Source organism: Hevea brasiliensis, chromosome 12, assembly GCF_030052815.1.
Source record: "Hevea brasiliensis isolate MT/VB/25A 57/8 chromosome 12, ASM3005281v1, whole genome shotgun sequence".
NCBI lineage: Eukaryota > Viridiplantae > Streptophyta > Magnoliopsida > Malpighiales > Euphorbiaceae > Hevea > Hevea brasiliensis.
Window position 1 is genome coordinate 28825570 of NC_079504.1, and position 21231 is coordinate 28846800.

The following is a 21231-nucleotide window of genomic DNA, read 5'->3' on the forward strand; positions in this document are numbered from 1 at the left end:
GTCTATAAACAATTGGTCAACTAACTATAAATGCCTCCTATAAACATAATTTTCCCAAGTGACTAATTTAATTATATTAATAAATCAATTTATATATTCAAACATCATATTTACAAATATTATTCCATATCCAAATATTTAGAGAATTGAAAAAAGGAAACATTGAAAGCAAAAAGAACAAAATTTTACTTGTTTTGGACCTCACCTGAAAATTGTCTACGTATCTTCATTTTAATATGAAAGATCAGGTCCATATAGTTCTTAAAATAAATATTTAATTAACTGTTTAAACTGTTCTAAATTTAAAACAAATGAAATATATTAAGTATATAATCTCAATCATAGTATTAGTATATGCATATATATAATATTCTCAACCATTCACATTCAACCATCAGACTAAAATTTAACATTTCATTCATGGCCATCTAATACTTACTATTTTTTTTTCCAATTAAGTTTTTATAAAGCTAATAACCTTATATAATAAAAAAAAAATAAAAATATTATATAATATTTTTATTATAATTTTTTTTTATTTTATAATAAAATTAGAAAAATAAAAATATTATAATATATAATACTAATTATTATATCTTTATTTATTAAAATAATATTTTTAATTTATTTAAAATATAAAAATAAAATAATTAAAAATTTAAAGAAAAATTGGACGTACTAGTCTAACTTTTCTTAAACATTTTTAATTATTTATTTTTTTAATTTTAATTTTAATTTTTTATTTTATTAAATTTTAATTTAATTTTAAATTAAAAAACAATATTTATAATAAAAATATTATAATATATAATATTATATATTATAATTTTATTTATTAAAATAATATTTATATTTTATTTAAAATATAAAATAAAATAATTAAAAATTAAAAAAAAGATTGAACGCTATTATAAGTAGCGTCCAACCTATAATTTTTTTTTTAATTAATTTTTTATTATTTAAAAAAAAGTCGAACGTTATTTTGAATAGCATCCAGCTTTCCTTTAAAAATTTTGATGCAGATGCTATTATAAATAGCATCCGAACTTTAAAAACGCTATTATAATTAACGTCTTACACTCAATTTATCCGACTCAACGTAACTCACTCATTTTTTATAATTATTTTTAAATTCATATTTTTTTTTATATTATTTTATTTTCAATTATACCTTTTTTATCAAAACCCCAATCGTCGAACATAAAACTTCGGTAATCAAAGTTGTACCAACTCTCTCTCTCTCTCTCTATAACCGATATCCCTTGCAATTTTCCTTCACCTGGAAGCTAGGGAGGATTCTGTCTCCAAGTATGGATTTTCAGCCACCCTAGTTGAGGGTATTATTGTCGCAACTTAAACTCGTGGGCCAGACCGACACTAAGGGTATGTTTGGGAAGGGAGGAAAGTGAGAGGGGAAAGAAAATGTGAGGAGAAAATAAATTTATTTTTCATTCTTTTGTTTGAATTGAGTAGAAAATAAAGGGGGAGAAAAAAATTAGAGGGAAAATAACATTATTTTGTCTTTTTCTCCTTTCTCTCCAAAATGGAGAGAAAATAAGAGAAAAATATTTAAAAATATAAAAATACCCCTATACTTAATAATTTTTTTTTTTAATTTAAGAGTAAAATTATAATTTTACTATTTATAAAACAACATTCTCTCTAATATTTTCCTTTCCCAATCCAAACAAGGAAAAATCTAATATTTTCCTCTTCCAATCCAATTCAGGGGAAGGAAAATAATTTTTATTTTTATTTTTTATTTTCTCTCTCTTATTTTCCTTCCCTCTTTTATTTTCCTTCACCCCCTCCCAAACATAGTGTAAGATTTGAAAACCTTGCTAACGAGCTCCGGTCTCGCAAACTCTAGCATGACTTGTACGAGTCCTCAAAAGGTTGCTTCTTCTTCTTCTTATTCTTCTTTCCTTTCCTTCAGTTCCAGCTCTCCCTGGAAATACCAGGTGTTCCTGAGCTTCACATGTGAAGATAATCACAAAAATTTTGTTGGTTGTTTTTATAACAAGTTGATCCAAAAAGGCATATACACCATCAAAGATAATGGAAAACGAAAGAGAGACAAATCATTTTCACCAGATCTTAAAGCCGTTGAAGAATCAAGATTTTTGGTCGTTGTCCTCTCTGAGAACTATGTTTCTTCGTCTCGGTGCTTGGATGAACTTGTCAAGATCATGGAATGCTGGGAGAGAAATAATGGACAATTAGTTGTGCCCATTTTTTATAACGTTGATCCATCTGCTCTAATTGACCAGATCACTGCGGCAGTAGCCTCTGTAATGCACGAAGAAAATTTCATGGAGGAGGGGGAAAAAATGCAAAGATGGAGGGAAGCTTTAACAAAAGCGGTCACCATAACATATGGTTGGGATTCACGCGGATGGTAATTGTAAAATCTTAACTTATTCCCTTGTTCTATTAATTAACCAAGTTATATTTTATATCATCATCAAATTAGCAAGAAATTGGTTTTTTTCTTTTTGGTATTTCAGAAATATTTTAAGGGGATGGAGATGCAGGGGTTTGAACTATAAATCCTTTAATATATTCTCTCTTATTTTTCCACTTCTGTTGGTAATTACATTTTATTTTTTTAATAAGCTTTGACTATGATGGTAAAGGCATATGATCAGGTAATGACTTTAATCACTCAATTTCAAATTGAGATGGCATTAATTGTCCTTTTAACATATAGTGAAGAACCTTGTAGTGCTTAATTTTTCTCTGTTTCAGTTTTTACAACTTCATCCGAGTCTGATTCAACTTTACAATCTAGCAATGGCTGTCCTTTTCACTTCATCTATATAGTTTGATTACAGTATAATTATGTAGGTCTTTTGAGTTATGCATTATGGCTTGTCATTAACGCCCAGAACTATAACACATGCCAGGGGAGTATGTGTTCATGACTTAACTTAATTTTTTTATTATTTTTTTTTAACCGAGTCACAGATCATCATAATTTTTTGATTTCGTTGCTTGTCTGGCCAAGGCAGGAAGGAGACAATGTTCATAGAGAAAATTGTAAAAGATATTTCAGATAAATTACATTATACATCATCAAGAGATACTGAACACCTGGTTGGAATGGGTACCCACATAACAGAAATGGAAAAGATATTAAGCTTGGAGTCGAATGCTGTCCATATGGTAGGAATCTGGGGCATGGGTGGCATAGGAAAAACAACAATTGCCAAGTTTATTTATGACAGGATTTGTAACCAATTTGAAGTTCATTGCTTTCTTGCAAATGTTAAAGAGGATTTCAGAAACCTTGGCGCTGCAGCTTTGCGAGAGAAACTTCTTTGCAAAGGCTTATTGCTAGAAAGAAAACTTCTGAATAGATGGACCTTTAATGCTGGTTTTAATATGATCAAGAAAAGGCTCTGTCACAAAAAGGTTCTTGTTGTTCTTGATGATGTGGATGATTGGAAGCAGTTGGAAATCTTAGTCAATGGATCTGATTGGTTCGGTCCAGGAAGTAGGATCATCATCACCACTCGCGATAAACACTTGCTAGAAGCACATGGAGTAAAGAATATATATCAGGTTTTATATCTGAATAACGATCAAGCTCTTCAGCTGTTTAGTCAATATGCATTCAAACAAAACAATCCCAGAATGGAGTACTTAGAGCTCTCAGAACGGTTATCATTTTATGCTAAAGGTCTACCCTTGGCTCTGAAGGTGTTGGGTTCTTCTCTTAATGACAAAAGCATACTCGAGTGGCAAACTGTTCAAGATAAACTCGCAATAATTCCTGACTTGAGAATTCATGATGTGCTCAGAATAAGCTTTGATGATTTGGATGATACACAAAGAGAAGTATTTCTTGATATTGCATGCTTTTTCAAGGGTTGGGACATGAAAATTGCAAGAGATATTCTAGAATGCTGTGGTTTCTTTCCAGAGATAGCATTTGCAGTTCTCAAAGACAAAGCTCTTATAACCACTCCAGGTAATATGTTGTTGATGCATGATATGTTACAGAAAATGGGTCAGGAAATTGTACAACAGCAATCCAAGGAAGACCCTGGAGAACGTAGTAGGTTGTGGATTCCTGAGGATATTTACCAAGTATTAACAACAGAAAGGGTAAGAATAACCATAATGCATGTTCTGTATTCTATGATATGTCAGAAAAAAATAATATGAATTTGATAGTTTGATCATTACTTGAAAGAAGAAGCAATTCTTTCTAGATAATTCTATCACTTGTATATATATTATTCGTCTACAGGGGACTAGAACAATTGAAGCCATATCCTTGGACATGACCAAAGCAAGAGAGATGCACTTGCGGCCCAGTGCCTTTACAAGGATGAACCATCTTAGATTGCTCAATTTCTATCTTTTTAATTCACCAACAAGCTCCACAGCTAAAGTGCACCTTCCTCATGGCCTTCAATATCTTTCTCATCAGCTGAGGTATCTCCACTGGCATGGATTTCCGATGAAATCTTTGCCGTCAAATTTTTGCCCTGCGAAGCTTGTTGCTCTTGAGCTACCTCACTGTAAAGCTGAACAACTTTGGACGGGAATACAGGTATGCTTTTATAACTCAACAAATGTTGTCGATCTTTCCTATGAAATCTTTCCCCTTTAGGTTTTGCAATCTAAATTGCAAGCTCAAGATGCTACATTTCTAGCTATGCTAATTAACTTCCCTTGTCAATTACGACAGCCTCTTGTGAATTTAAAAAGGATTAGCCTACCTCAGAGCAAATACTTGACTACCATTCCAGATCTCTTAGAGGCCATAAATATTGAGAGTATTGATCTTCAAGGTTGTAAAAGTTTGGTTGAGCTTCCCTCGTCTATTCAGTATCTTAGCAAGTTGGAGCACCTCAATCTTAGACTTTGTAAGGCCCTTAAAAATCTTCCTTGCAGAATTGATTCAAAATTCCTTCGAGAATTTAATTTAACAAAGTGCTATAACGACAACACATGTCCAGAGATTTCTGGAAATTTGAAAAATTTAGATTTGGGCTGGACAGCGGTAAAAGAACTACCTGCATCAATTTTTAAGTTGACAGATCTTAGTTATCTTGATCTCACTGGATGCTCAAAAATCACCAAGTTTCCTGAGGCTTCAGTGTTCCTGAAATTCCTATATCTGTCTGAGACTGCGATTGAAGAGGTGCCCCAATCAATCCAATTTCTTACCGGACTTGTTACATTGAAGCTGACGAACAACAAAAAGCTATTGAGTCTCTCAAGCAGCATCTGCAAGTTGAAATGTCTAAAAACGCTTGATCTATCAGGTTGCTCAAAATTTGAGTGTTTCCCAGAAATCTTGGAGCCAATGGAAGTTCTTGCGACTCTTAGAGTAAGTCAAACGGCTATAAAATATTTGCCCTCACCTATTGAAAATGTGAAGTTTCTTGAAACTTTGCATTTGAATGAGTGCAAAAACCTTGTGAGCCTTCCAAGCAATATCCATCAGCTTTCTAGACTGCAAGAGATCGACTTGACATATTGCAAAGGTCTTCTATCTCTGCCACAGCTTCCATCATCTCTAATACTTTTGACGGCAAATAACTGTGAATCACTCGAAAACTTATCAAGCAGAAGCAAATGCAATTTTGAGTGTATCCACTTCGCAAATTGCTTCAAACTGGATCTAAAGGCAGATGCTCATTTGGCAATTCAGCTGATAGCAAGCAAGGTACACCTGATAAACTATTGTTTTCGTACCTAACCCCCAAATCTCTCTCTCTAAAATTCAGATTTTTATTGACACAGTTCAGGGAGGTTGGAAATCAATCAAGAATTCTTTTTCCAGGAATTGAAATTCCACAATGGTTTCATCATCAAAATGTGGGATCTTTAGTAACTGTGCAGTTGCCCTCTCATAGGCATCAGCTCAAAGGAATTGCTTTCTGCATTGTCATAGCATTAGAGGGATCCCAAAGCCTGCCAGATATCATTTTCCCAATTGCTTGTTGGATAAATTGTGAATGCCGAGTCAAAGCCGATAATTTTGAAGGAAATGCTGTTATAGGTAGTTGGCAATGCTTTGACATTGATGTCCATTTACTCGAGTCAGATCATGTATTGTTGTGGTATGATGCACATTCAGAAACATCACAAACTGGTTTAATGGATGAAAAAGGCTGGTTCAACAAGTATTCTGGTCATGAGGTTTCATTTGATTTTTGCTTTCAAGGGCTGCCAGAACTTATTCATATGCTACACTGCAATATTAAGAAGTGTGGAGTCCGACTTCTATACGTTGAGGCCAACAGCAAACCCAGCAGCATGTTTGACTCCGAAACTGAGGAAGAGGAATCGAATTCTAAGAGGATCAAATATTCAAATGATTAGGAAGTGAGTTATCAGGGTTTCAATCTCTAATCCCTTACACAAGAACCTTGGATTATCAATGAAAAAAATGGATTAAGTTTCATTGCTCATAGTTTTGTCAAATATATATGAATGAAACATGCATTAGTGATAATTATAATTTAGTCCATGTAGTATAACAATATTAACGAATCAGACTCTGTATTTTTATAATTGAATTGGTTGATTCTCAACAGTTCATTTTGTTAATTAGTTAATTCTTTTGTTTTTATTTATTGGATAGTCAAAGAGTAATACCAATGAAAACCTTAAATTAAGATTATTATTTGTAGACCCTTATTTTGTGATGAGTATGTGCATTGAGGCCGTGAGAAACCCGATGATGAAAAATTATATGACTGTAAGATGTAATTGGAGGTATGGAGCTGAATTATTAATTTCGTGGCATGATCTTGAAAAAATAAAAATCATAATAAAGTTTTGGGGAAATTAATTTAATTAAATTTAAATAAAATTGTATTTTGTTTAAATTCAATATGGGTAGTTTTTAAATGGATCTAATTAAGTTTAATTGGGCTCCATGAGCCTAAGAAAACCTAGTTAGGAATTTTAAATGGGACCCATTTAATTATTTTCTAAAAATTAAAACAACAAAATATCTCTTCTCCTTGGCCCCACTCTCTTCCTCACTCCCTATTGGTGTCACCCCATTTTTTCCTGTCTTCCTATTGGTTGAAACACCTCACCCATATCCCAGTCTTATTCGAATTCTGCAATCGTAGTTGTTTAAGTCATCTAAACTTTATCACCCTAAGACTCCAACTCCTACCATACCTCTTCCTTATTCCCTATTGGTGCCTTCCATTTTTTCCTGTCTTCCTATTGGTTGAAACACTTCACCCATATCCCAATCTTAATCGAATTCTGCAATTGTAGTTGTTTAAGTCATCTAAACTTTATCATCCTAAGACTCCAAACCCTATCACACCTCTCTCCCAAAACCCTATAAATACCCTACTAGAGAAGACAAGAAGAGGAGGATGGGAGGAAAGAAGTAGAGAAAATTCAGAGCTATAAGAAATTTAGAGATATTTAAGACTCTTTGAGTTCTTCCTTATTTTATTTTTTTTTTCTTCAAGAAGATTTTCATACAAGATTTCTAGAAGGTCAGTTTTTATTATTTTCTTTTCAAGATCTATGCCACACAATATTTTAATTCTATGCTCTTTGTCTTCAATTTATTTTATATGTTCATATAGATCATGTAATCATGTTTAATTTGAGGGGATACACAACTCTGCACATGTTTAGTTTCTGTCTCTCGTACTTTTATTATTTTTCTTTATTTTCTTTATTTTTTATTACAAACAAAATTGGTAAGTAGCCCTAAGGTAAGTACCAAAGAGGGCATTTGCGCAGAGCTTATATGGAGCTAAACGGGAGTAAGCCAGGGATATCATTGCCATACTAGAAGAGAAGATATTTTTTTAAGGGTAGTTTGCCCCAATGGCAACTGCATTTACCAATAGGTAAGTAACTCTAAACTTATTGAATAACCATTGGCATGAAATTATAGTAATAATAGAACTTTTATTTGGTAAATTAAAATTAACCTTGTTTTTAATTTAACTGGCTTTTGAATGTAATTAATTTAAATAAATACTTTGTAAATTAAAATTAATCTTGTTTGTAAATTAAACTAATATTGGCATGTAAGTAAATTTAATTTAATATTTGGTAATTGTAAAATAAATTTGTATGTTAGAAATCTTTATTAGGTTGTGATTGTTTGGGCCTTATGTGATATTAGAACAAATTACACATGTACATAATTAACTTAGTTCAATTATCCTTAGGATAACTTGGTGAAAATTAATTAATTAGATTAAATAGAAACATAGGGTTATTTGAAATTGAATTTGTTTGTAAATTAAATTCTTAATAATAAATTAATTTTAGTCATCTGGTAAATATCATTTAAATAATTAGCAACTCCATAGATAGGAATTACTTGTGCATGAAAATTGTGTGTAAACAACAACCCTTTTGTGAATTACTTGCGTGTGTAGGATTAGAATTGCATTTTTTAGGATAAAGTTTAATAAAGGAATAATAAACAAGACTTCTAGAAACATTAGTAGAGGACTAGTACTCGAATCAACGAGGTTAGACCAGGCGTAAGGGATGCCTAACACCTTCCCCTTACGTACCCACTATCCCGAACCTAGACATTGGGCTATGGTAATGACGGTTGTGGAAACTCTGCAAGGAGTAAGTTGCCATCCATGACCCTCGGAAGAAACACTGAATATGTCCCGGTTATTACCCGGGTGGCGACTCCTGTCTATCTATGCCTTCATGGCATAAATCCTTAGTACCGTGGTAGTGTTATGGGAAGACGGTACTTACCAGTGGTTTGATTCTATTAGGATTGTATGAAGTGCATGTCTAGGAAATACTGTCTAAGGAGGTGATATTTAAGTGAGACTATTGTGACTCCACCATCTTTCCTGGGCATTACCTGGTGCATTTTATATAATTCCAATGGATGATATTTCGCCTCACGCTCCCCTTGCCCCCACAGTTTGGCGACTTCGCTGAGGACTAAATGGATAGTTACTCCCACATGTTTCTGTTAGTCTAATATTATTCTTTTGTTAAACTTTTTGCATTGCACTACACTATCACACGGATCACCCTTACCCTTTTTAGCCCCGCTAGTACTAGCCAAGGAGACCATAGTTCTACTCGAGCTATGACGAATTGGTGAATGCTAGCACCCCATGCCCGTACCTTCGAGTATATAAAAGAGCCACAGCTCCGGCCGTTGTGCTTAATGGACAAGCTCTCGCATGGGTGACCCTTTTCCTACCCAATGAAGCCCATGAGCCATAGATTTCAACCCTAGGTACCCCGTAGATTTTTGTTGTGCTGGACTTATAACCTTACTGTTTAAACCATAAGTTCTAGTGGTAGTTGAGATGAACCTAGGCCTATGCATAAACCCAATGTGTGTATAGGCCCAAGTTCATTTCAAAACCCATGTTAAGCAAGAGGATGCTTACTTATGGTTAAATTTTAAGGATATAAATCCTTTATTTGTGAGGGAAGGATCGTCCTGGACCACCCCCTGTTGGTGTGTCCAGTGTACCATAGCCTAGGATAGAATTTTTTCTTACCTTGCACGTGAGAGTTGAAGGTATAAGGGGGCGAAGATTCAGTTCTAGAGGATTTTGTTTTCGGTTTTGATTCAGTCTTTGGTCCGATTTTAGTTCAGTTTATATGGTCTGGTTTTGGTTCAGTTTTGGTTCTATTGGTATGGTTTGGTTTTGGTTTTATAAAAGTAAAGGCAAAAAAAAAAAAAAAAAGAAAAAAATGGTCCATTAATGCATTGCATTCATGTACATAGCAAGCTTAGGTTAACCCTTAAATCCTATTTTTTTGAGCAAACATAGCCTCAAAACACACCAAAGAGACTTCCAATCAGGTCACTTAGGTTATGGAAGGGAAGAGACTAATAAGGATTTCACCTGCACTACTTAAGATGGAAGAAACTATGGCCGTGCTTAATGAAATATTGAATGCCAAGATGTTTGAGTTAGAAGAGACAATTGTGGTCAACTTTAGAAAGAGGCCCCAAGGTAGGCCAATTAAGTGGCATTAAAGTTATTGAGGTTCAAATTGTGTCTCACACCTTAAGGAGATTTTTCCAATTCAGACAACCCTTATCCTAAGTTTTGGAGCGTCTCAAAGCTCAAGACCTCCTATAGCTCTTAGTACCCAGACCACTACTAAATCCACTCCCACCTAGCTATGATATCAACCAATGTTGCCGGTTCTACGAAGCCCACAGTCATGACACTGACTGATGCTTTCAACTTAAGCATGATATCTAAGACCTAATTGATGCCAAAAGGATGATTGACCCAGAAAATCAACCCAAAAGCCCCATGCCTAGCCAAAATTTCCACCTACACCAGGTCTCTACATGATCTCCATCACCCCAAAAAACCCTAACAGAATTATTAACTTTATCCAACCCATCCAAAAGCCCAATGAACTTATCCAACCCATCCAAAAGCCCAATGAACTTATCCAACCCATCAAAAAGCCCAGTGAACCTATCCAACCCATCCAAAAGCTCAATGAACCTCAGTCTATAATGGTTGTTGACATTTGTGATAATTCTAGCTATGATGAGGGTCCTTTAGATGTTTGGACCAATTTTGATGAGGAGGTAGTTGCATTACAACTAGATGGTTTAGTTCCACTAGTGTCTGATTTTCAAGTTGTCGAGATCTATAAAAACTAGATGGATCTAAAAGTGGCTACTATGAAGAAAGGGATGGAGTTTTTTCTTAGCACAGGCTTAGGAGAAAGTATAGATGGTCTGGTGACTTTTCTTGAGATGATGGGGCAGATCACGAGTCATGGTTTGGGCTATGAGCCAACTAAAGAGGAAAAAGAGTCAAAACCTCCTAAGTTCTTGAAAGAGAGGGGCAATTACCTGGACATATGATTAGGGGTTACTACATGTGAAAGTGCTAAAGCAGAAAATCATGACCATTGATCTAAGGACTGCATGGAAAGCTAAGCACCTAAAGTTACACTCCTAAGTTTGAGTTTGTCTTTTGTAATGCTCATAGTAGTGATACAGATGTTTCCATTTCTAATGTACTTGATGAAGATTTCGAGGTAAAAATTAATAATATGATCAGTCCTTTTGCTTACTTATTTGATGTTTATTCTAATGGGCATATGCATGGCATTCATAATCATTTAGAATCAGTTTCTATTAATGCATCAAAATCGTTCTCTATTAATTTGGGTACACCAAATAATCCTAAAGACATTAAGTTAGCTGAAGATTTAACCCAAGAAGAAAGATAAATTTATAGCCTTGTTAACAAAGTACTAAGAAGCACATGCCTCAAGTTTAAAATTAGATGGCCGATTCTCAAGCCAAGCTAGTGTCCCCATAGGAAAAGAATGATCAAAAGTTAACTTAGCTAGTTATCCTAATGAGGAGTAAAATTTCATGCTATGAAGGATTAGTAGTAGCACATGTGGACCTAGAGGGAGAAGGAAAATGATATGAAGACATAAGGAGGTCTCTGAAAGTGAGAGAATACTAGCAATAAGCTTACAAAAGAGATAGAGCAACAATTCATAGATTAGCCACTCAACTTACTGTAGCTTGGGGGCAATTCTATAAACTCTTATGTGTGATAGAAAAATAGGCTGAGCAAATAATGAAAGAAGTACATGCAGGAATGTGTGGTCCCCATATGAATGGAAAGGTTCTAGTTGGAAAAAAAATGTTCAAAACATATAAGGATTGGCCTGAAAAACTCCTTTATGTTCTTTAAAATTATTGTAGTACTACAAGGACATCCACGAGGGCAACCCATTCTCTTTAGTAGATGGGACTAAAGCAATGCTATCCATTAGTAAGAGGTCAAATCCTTGAGGGTGATACTAGAAGCTAAGATCTAAGAAAATGAATGGGCCCAAAAAATATATGAAGAGCTAGTTTTGATTGATGAGAAGAGGATGCGAGCCTTGTATTATATGCAGGCTTATCAGAGGAAGATAGCAAGGGCCTTTAATAAGAAGGTGAAGCCAAGAAATATCAAAGAGGGAGACATGGTTTTGAAACAAGCTCGGCCCATCCCTTTTGATCCAAGAGGAAAGTTTAAGTCAAATTGGGATGGTCCATACATAGTCAAAAAGATCTTGCCAGGAGGTGCTGTAAGAATATCAGACCTGGATGGGAATGAATATCAAAAACCAGTCAACTTAGACAAGCTCAAATGGTACTTTGTGTGAGATAGGTCCGCTAGGCTGAAAACCTGCAAAAGGCGGTCTAGGCAAAAGTAAGGGTCAAAGAAAAAAGAACGAAAGAAAAAGAAAAAAAAAAGAAAGAAAAAAAAGAAAAAATGCTAGATTGAAAACCTGCAAAAGGCAATCTAGGCAAAAGGAGAGATGAGAGAAGATCTGGATGGAAAACCTGAAAAGGCCATTCGGTAGGTTATAAAACTTATTTCTAACTTTGGAAGGTTAGAAATTTAGCAAAACTAAATGTAAGAGGGAGTAATGGTGTACCTGAATAAATAAAGAAGTTTTTATTGCATTAACCAGGAATATGTTTTATTGAATTATGATTGTGAATGTTTTGTGTCTTGAGGGATACATCAAAAGATTAAGTAATTGAACTGCATTGTTTTGATTTAACCTATTGTCTTGTGAGCATGATAGAATAGGTGCTTGATATGAATATCCTGGTGATTGTCTAATTTTAAAAAAAAAAAAAAGAGAAAAAGAATAAGAAAAAGAAAAGAAAAAAGAAAGCTCGCTAAGTGGAAAACCCGAAAGGGCCGCTTAGGCAAAAGTTAGAGCAAGCCCGCTGAAATGAAAACTCGAAAGAGCATTTCAGGCAAAAGTTAGGGTACAAAGAATTGAGTTCATGGAAGAGAAAGGAGTCAAGGCAGAAAAAGTTTTGAAATAGCTGTAGAATAATGAAGCATGGGGGAGAGAAGAAAAAGAAAAATCAGAGGGAAATTGTATTGTGACCTTGAGGAAGTCTTTTTTGGTGAATAATTCTTTTAAAAAATTTTGAGGTTATAAGAAAGTTTTTGCAAAAAGAGATCCCCCAAATGACTAAGTTTTTTTAAAATCTCTAGTAAAATTAGCATGCCTATGATAGGAAGTAGCATACAGGAAGCATAAAAATCAGAGAGAATTTTGAGATCCAGTCATCCCAATTTTTTCAAATCATGAATTAGATATTTTTTTGGTAAGTCCTTAGACGTTGTTTAGGGTGCACGACATAGTTGTGTAAGGCATAGAAGAACATGCATCAACATGTCACCTGTAGGTGTGTAAGGCGTAGAATAACATGCATCACCACAGTTTCAAGTATCGAGCTACGAGAGTGTCTGATTCTTCCTCAGGATAGCGAGGAAGATACGTAGGTAGTTTAGGATCATGGTCCTAAATACGAACCCACAACATTTCATGACAGATGTTTTCTGGTAAGTCCTTAGACGTTGTTTTGGGCACATGGCATAGTTGTGTAAGGCGTAGAAGAACACGCATCAACATGTCACCTGTAGGTGTGTAAGGCGTAGAAAAACATGCATCACCACAGTTTCAAGTGTCGAACTACGAGTGGGTCTGATTTTTCCTCAGGATAGCGAGGGGGATACATAGGTAGTTTAGGACTGCGGTCCTAAATACGAATCCACAACATTTCAAATCACAGAGTTGCCATTATCATGAGACCGTAGCTAGTCTCATGATGCACAGTGTATCGACAGAGCAAGATGCATTCGATTTCACATGACATAGTTATCACTGTTATGAGACCGTAGCTAGTTTCATAACGCAGAGTGTATCGACAGAGCAAGATGCACTCAATTTTCACATGACACAGTTATCACTGTTATGAGACCGTAGCTAGTCTCATGACGCAGAGTGTATCGACAGAGCAAGATACACTCATTTTTCACATGACACAGTTATTACTGTTATGAGACCGTAGCTAGTCTCATAACATAGAGTATGTCAACCGAGCAAGATATACTTGATCCTCATAGCCAATGTTTCATAGTTATTAGAAATTTGAGTTTCACTTTGACGAAACTTAAGCAATGCTTTCGCATTGATTTCAACTTTCGCCAAAGTGGGGGGCAAACTGTAGACCCTTATTTTGTGATGAGTATGTGTATTGAGGCCGTGGGAAACCCGATGATGAAAAATTATATGACTGTAAGATGTAATTGGAGGCATGGAGCTGAATTATTAATTTCGCGGCATGATCTTGAAAAAATAAAAATCATAATAAAGTTTTGGGGAAATTAATTTAATTAAATTTAAATAAAATTGTATTTTATTTAAATTTAATATGGATAGTTTTTAAATGGATCTAATTAAGTTTAATTGGACTCCATGAGCCTAAGAAAGCCTAGTTAGGAATTTTAAATGGGACCCATTTAATTATTTTCTAAAACTTAAAACAACAAAATATCTCTCTCCTCCTTGGCCCCACTCTCTTCCTCACTCCCTATTGGTGTCACCCCATTTTTTCCTGTCTTCCTATTGGTTGAAACACCTCACCCATATCCCAGTCTTATTCGAATTCTGCAATTGTAGTTGTTTAAGTCATCTAAACTTTATCACCCTAAGACTCCAACTCCTACCACACCTCTTCCTCATTCCCTATTGGTGCCTTCCATTTTTTCCTGTCTTCCTATTGGTTAAAACACCTCACCCATATCCCAGTCTTATTCGAATTCTGCAATTGTAGTTGTTTAAGTCATCTAAACTTTATCATCCTAAGACTCCAAACCCTATCACACCTCTCTCCCAAAACCCTATAAATACCCTACTAGAGAAGAGAAGAAGAGGAGGATGGGAGGAAAGAAGTAGAGAAAATTCGGAGCTATAATAAATTTAGAGATATTTAAGACTCTTTGAGTTCTTCCTTATTTTTTTTTTTTCTTCAAGAAGATTTTCATACAAGATTTCTAGAAGGTCATTTTTTATTATTTTCTTTTCAAGATCTATGCCACACAATATTTTAATTCTATGCTCTTTGTCTTCAATTTATTTTATATGTTCATATAGATCATGTAATCATGTTTAATTTGAGGGGATACACAACTCTGCACATATTTAGTTTCTGTCTCTCGTACTTTTATTATTTTTCTTTATTTTCTTTATTTTTTATTACAAATAAAATTGGTAAGTAGCCCTAAGGTAAGTACCAAAGAGGGCATTTGCGCGGAGCTTATATGGAGCTAAACGGGAGTAAGCCAGGGATATCATTGACATACTAGAAGAGAAGACCTTTTTTTAAGGGTAGCTTGCCCCAATGGCAACTGCATTTACCAATAGGTAAGTAACTCTAAACTTATCGAAAAACCATTGGCATGAAATTGTAGTAATAATAGAACTTTTATTTGGTAAATTAAAATTAACCTTGTTTTTAATTTAACTGACTTTTGAATGTAATTAATTTAAATAAATACTTTGTAAATTAAAATTAATCTTGTTTGTAAATTAAACTAATATTGGCATGTAAATAAATTTAATTTAATATTTGGTAATTATAAAATAAATTTGCATGTTAGAAATCTTTATTAGGTTGTGATTGTTTGGGCCTTATGTGATATTAGAATAAATTACACATGTACATAATTAACTTAGTTCAATTATCCTTAGGGTAACTTGGTGAAAATTAATTAATTAGATTAAATAGAAACATAGGGTTATTTGAAATTGAATTTGTTTGTAAATTAAATTCTTAATAATAAATTAATTTTAGTCATCTGGTAAATATCATTTAAATAATTAGCAACCCCATAGATAGAAATTACTTGTGCATGAAAATTGTGTGTAAACAACAACCCTTTTGTGAATTACTTGCGTGTGTAGGATTAGAATTGCATTTTTTAGGATAAAGTTTAATAAAGGAATAATAAACAAGACTTCTAGAAACATTAGTAGAGGACTGGTACTCGAATCAACGAGGTTAGACCAGGCGTAAGGAATGCCTAACACCTTCCCCTTACGTACCCACTATCCCGAACCTAGACATTGGGCTATGGTAATGACGGTTGTGGAAACTCTGCAAGGAGTAAGTTGCCATCCATGACCCTCGGAAGAAACACTGAATATGTCCCGGTTATTACCCGGGTGGCGACTCCTGTCTATCTATGCCTTCGTGGCATAAATCCTTAGTACCGTGGTAGTGTTATGGGAAAACGGTACTTACCAGTGGTTTGATTCTATTAGGATTGTATGAAGTGCATGTCTAGGAAATGCTGTCTAAGGAGGTGGTATTTAAGTGAGACCATTGTGACTCCACCATCTTTCCTGGACATTACCTGGTGCATTTTATATAATTCCAATGGATGATATTTCGCCTCACGCCGCCACCCCCACATTATTCCAAAACTAACTTCACTTCAAAAGAAAAAAAAAAAAAAAGGATAACTTCCATCTTCTTATGCATGCCTACCCACCCCACTTCCCGCAACCCAGGAGACACCTGCACAATCTTAAGGTGACTGGTTCAAATGGCGAAGTCTCTTTGCACATCCGTATGTTAGCTAAATCAAAATAGGTAAATAGATAGATGGATCAGAGAGAATGAAAGGCACCAAAAAAAAAAATGTATAAAGGAAGACACTTTCTTTTATTTCATCATCTAAGACTAATGTAATTAACAAAGCTAAACACACACACATACGTAAATGAGATATGAGATAACCAACGGTTGGCATAACAACTCTTCATTATTCTCTTGACTACATCTTCCGGGGGAAAGCCCTTCTCTCTGAGATTGTTTCCTATCTCTGTTTCATTTGGGTTCTCCCTTGTACTCTTCCTTCATTTATCATCCCTCTGTCTTGGTTAGTTTTACTTCAACTATTTTTGCTTCTACAACCCAGTCTCATCAGTATTGATTGTCCCCTGTTACATCCATCCACCCATAACTATATATATATAGAGAGAGAGAGAGAGAGTTTCTCGATTAGCTGCAATTCTAAATTCTAAACCAAAACCAGATTCAAAACCCAATCTAAACTAACCAATCACAAATTAGAGGAAACAAAGAATGGTTACCAACTTCCCATCACTTCAAGGAGAGGAACAGCGCGGGATTTACTCACCTGTGCCTCGTTGCCGTTCATCACCACCAGGAAGTCTTCTTCTTCTTCTTCTTCTTCTTCTATCTTCTGATGCGGCGCAAGTTAAGGCTAGGGCTGAGCAGAATTCGGTGCAAACCGAAAAATTGAATCGAACCGAATCAATTTAGTTCAATCGATTCGATTTTAAAATTCAATCGGTTCAGTTCGGTTTTACATTATAATTTCGGTTATTTCAGTTCGGTTCGGTTTTGAAGAGAAAAAAATTTCGGTTATTTCACTTCTGTTGGTAATTACATTTTATTTTTTTAATAAGCTTTGACTATGATGGTAAAGGCATATGATCAGGTAATGACTTTAATCACTCAATTTCAAATTGAGATGGCATTAATTGTCCTTTTAACATATAGTGAAGAACCTTGTAGTGCTTAATTTTTCTCTGTTTCAGTTTTTACAACTTCATCCGAGTCTGATTCAACTTTACAATCTAGCAATGGCTGTCCTTTTCACTTCATCTATATAGTTTGATTACAGTATAATTATGTAGGTCTTTTGAGTTATGCATTATGGCTTGTCATTAACGCCCAGAACTATAACACATGCCAGGGGAGTATGTGTTCATGACTTAACTTAATTTTTTTATTATTTTTTTTTTAACCGAGTCACAGATCATCATAATTTTTTGATTTCGTTGCTTGTCTGGCCAAGGCAGGAAGGAGACGATGTTCATAGAGAAAATTGTAAAAGATATTTCAGAAAAATTACATTATACATCATCAAGAGATACTGAACACCTGGTTGGAATGGGTACCCACATAACAGAAATGGAAAAGATATTATGCTTGGAGTCGAATGCTGTCCATATGGTAGGAATCTGGGGCATGGGTGGCATAGGAAAAACAACAATTGCCAAGTTTATTTATGACAGGATTTGTAACCAATTTGAAGTTCATTGCTTTCTTGCAAATGTTAAAGAGGATTTCAGAAACCTTGGCGCTGCAGCTTTACGAGAGAAAATTCTTTGCAAAGGCTTATTGCTAGAAAGAAAACTTCTGAATAGATGGACCTTTAATGCTGGTTTTAATATGATCAAGAAAAGGTTCTGTCACAAAAAGGTTCTTGTTGTTCTTGATGATGTGGATTATTGGAAGCAGTTGGAAATCTTAGTCAATGGATCTGATTGGTTCGGTCCAGGAAGTAGGATCATCATCACCACTCGCGATAAACACTTGCTAGAAGCACATGGAGTGAAGAATATATAGCAGGTTTTGTATCTGAATAACGATCAAGCTCTTCAGCTGTTTAGTCAATATGCATTCAAACAAAACAATCCCAGAATGGAGTACTTAGAGCTCTCAGAACAGTTATCATTTTATGCTAAAGGTCTACCCTTGGCTCTGAAGGTGTTGGGTTCTTCTCTTAATGACAAAAGCATAATCGAGTGGCAAACTGTTCAAGATAAACTCGCAATAACTCCTGACTTGAGAATTCATGATGTGCTAAGAATAAGCTTTGATGATTTGGATGATACACAAAGCGATGTATTTCTTGATATTGCATGCTTTTTCAATGGTTGGGAGATGAAAGTTGCAAGAGATATTCTAGAATGTTGTGGTTTCTTTCCAGAGATAGCATTTGCAGTTCTCAAGGACAAAGCTCTTATAACCACTCCAGATGATACGTTGTTGATGCATGATATGTTACAGGAAATGGGTCAGGAAATTGTACAACTGCAATCCAAGGAAGAGCCTGGAGAACGCAGTAGGTTGTGGATTCCTGAGGATATTTACCAAGTATTAACAACAGAAAGGGTAAGAATAACTGTAATGCATGTTCTGAATTCTGTGATATGTCAGAAAAAAATAATATGAATTTGATAGTTTGATCATTCCTTGAAAGAAGAAGCAATTCTTTCTAGATAATTCTATCACTTGTATATATATTATTCGTCTACAGGGGACTAGAACAATTGAAGCCATATCCTTGGACATGTCCAAAGCAAGATAGATGCACTTGCGACCCAGTGCCTTTACAAGGATGAACCATCTTAGATTGCTCAATTTCTATCTTTTTAATTCATCTACAAGCTCCAAAGCTAAAGTGCACCTTCCTCATGGCCTTCAATATCTTTCTCATCAGCTGAGGTATCTCCACTGGCATGGATTTCCGATGAAATCTTTGGGGTCAAATTTTTGCCCTGCGAAGCTTGTTGCTCTTGAGCTACCTCACTGTAAAGCTGAACAACTTTGGACAGGAATACAGGTATGCTTTTATAACTCAACAAATGTTTTCGATCTTTCCTATGAAATCTTTCCCCTTTAGGTTTTGCAGTCTAAATTGCTTGCTCAAGATGCTACATTTCTAGCTATGCTAATTAACTTCCCTTGTCAATTACGACAGCGTCTTGTGAATTTAAAAAGGATTAGCCTACGACAGAGCGAATACTTGACTACCATACCAGATCTCTCAGAGGCCAAAAATATTGAGCGTATTGATCTTCAAGGTTGTAAAAGTTTGGTGGAGCTTCCCTCGTCTATTCAGTATCTTAGCAAGTTGGAGTACCTCAATGTTAGACTTTGTGAAGCCCTTAAAAATCTTCCTTGCAGAATTGATTCAAAATTACTCAGATAATTTCATTTAACAGAGTGCTATAACGTCAATACATGTCCAGAGAATTCTGGAAATTTGAAATACTTAGATTTGAGCTGGACAGCAGTAAAAGAACTACCTGCATCAATTTCGAAGTTGACAGATCTTAAGTGTCTTGATCTCAGTGGATGCTCAAAAATCACCAAGTTTCCTGCTGATACTTTAGTGCCTGTAAAACACCTACATCTATGTGCGACTGCAATTGAAGAGGTGCCCCAATCAATCAAATTTCTTACTGGGCTTGTTACATTGAAGCTGAATGACAACAAAAAGCTATTGAGTCTCTCAAGCAGCATCTGCAAGTTGAGATCTCTTCGAACGCTTGATCTATCTGGTTGCTCAAAATTTGAGTGTTTCCCAGAAATCTTGGAGCCAATGGAAGTTCTTTCTTTTCTTAGATTGAGTCAAACGGCTATAAAATATTTACCCTCATCTATTGAACATGTAAAGTTTCTTGAAACTTTGCATTTGGATTTGTGCAAAAACCTTGTGAGCCTTCCAATCAATATCCATCAGCTTTCTAAACTGTACGGTGTCAACTTGCGATATTGCAAGATTCTTCGTTCTCTACCACAGCTTCCACCATCTGTAGAAATTTTAAAGGCAAATAACTGTGAATCACTCGAAACCTTATCAAGCAGAAGCAAATGCAAATTTGCATTCATCGACTTTGCAAATTGCTTCAAACTGGATCTAAAGGCAGATGCTCATTTGGCAATTCAGCTGATGGCAAGCAAGGTATACCTTATAAACTATTATCATCGTGCCTATCCCACAAATCTCTTTCTGTCTAACATTCAGGTTTTTATTGATACAGTTCTGGGAGGGTGGAAATCAATCAAGAATTCTTTTTCCAGGAATTGAAATTCCACAATGGTTTCATAATCAAAATGTGGGATCATTAGTAACTGTACAGTTGCCCTCACATAGGCATCAGTTCAAGGGAATTGCTTTCTGCATTGTCATAGCATCAGAGAGATCCCAAAGCCTGCCAGAAATCATTTTACCAATTGATTGTTGGATAAATTGTGAATGCCGAGTCAAAGCTGATAATTTTGATGAAAATGGGGTCATATGTAGTTGGAAATGCTTTAACATTGATGTCCATTTGCTTGAGTCAGATCATGTGTTGTTGTGGTATGATCCGTATTCAGAAGCTTCACAAACTGGTTTAATGAATGAAGAAGGCTGGTTCAACAAGTATTCTGGTCATGAGGTTTCATTTGATTTTTGCTTTGAAGGGCTGCCAGAACTTATTCATATGCTACATTGCAATATTAATAAGTGTGGAGTGCGTCTTCTATATGTTGAGGCCAAGACCAAACCCAGCAGGATGTTTGAGTTTGACCCTGATAATGAGAAAGAGGAATCGAATTCTAAAAGGATCAAATATTCAAATTATCAGGATGTCAGTTATCAGGTTTGAATCTCTAATCCCTCATATTATATGGGACAAGAAACTTGCATTATCAATGAAAAAATGGATTAAGTTTCATTGCTTATAGTTTTGTCAAATATAGATGAATGAAACAGGCATTAGTGATAATTATAGTTTAGTCTGTGCAGTACAAAAATATTAATGATTCAGACTTGTATTTTTGTAATT

At 35.0% G+C, this 21231-nt stretch overlaps 1 protein-coding gene and 1 pseudogene across 1 annotated transcript; both read left to right on the plus strand.

The window, feature by feature from the left end:
* The first annotated feature begins 1871 nt into the window (after positions 1 to 1871).
* On the plus strand, positions 1872 to 6429 carry LOC110644400 (disease resistance protein RUN1). Its single transcript, XM_058130628.1, has 5 exons — positions 1872 to 2398; positions 3012 to 4110; positions 4256 to 4561; positions 4700 to 5683; positions 5761 to 6429. Exons 1-5 carry the CDS (start codon positions 1872 to 1874, stop codon positions 6340 to 6342), a joined length of 3498 nt encoding a protein of 1165 aa, XP_057986611.1. The 3' UTR covers positions 6343 to 6429.
* Positions 6430 to 17303: 10874 nt separating this feature from the next.
* LOC131171162 (disease resistance protein RUN1-like) lies at positions 17304 to 21051 on the plus strand (annotated as a pseudogene).
* The last annotated feature ends 180 nt before the right edge of the window (positions 21052 to 21231 follow it).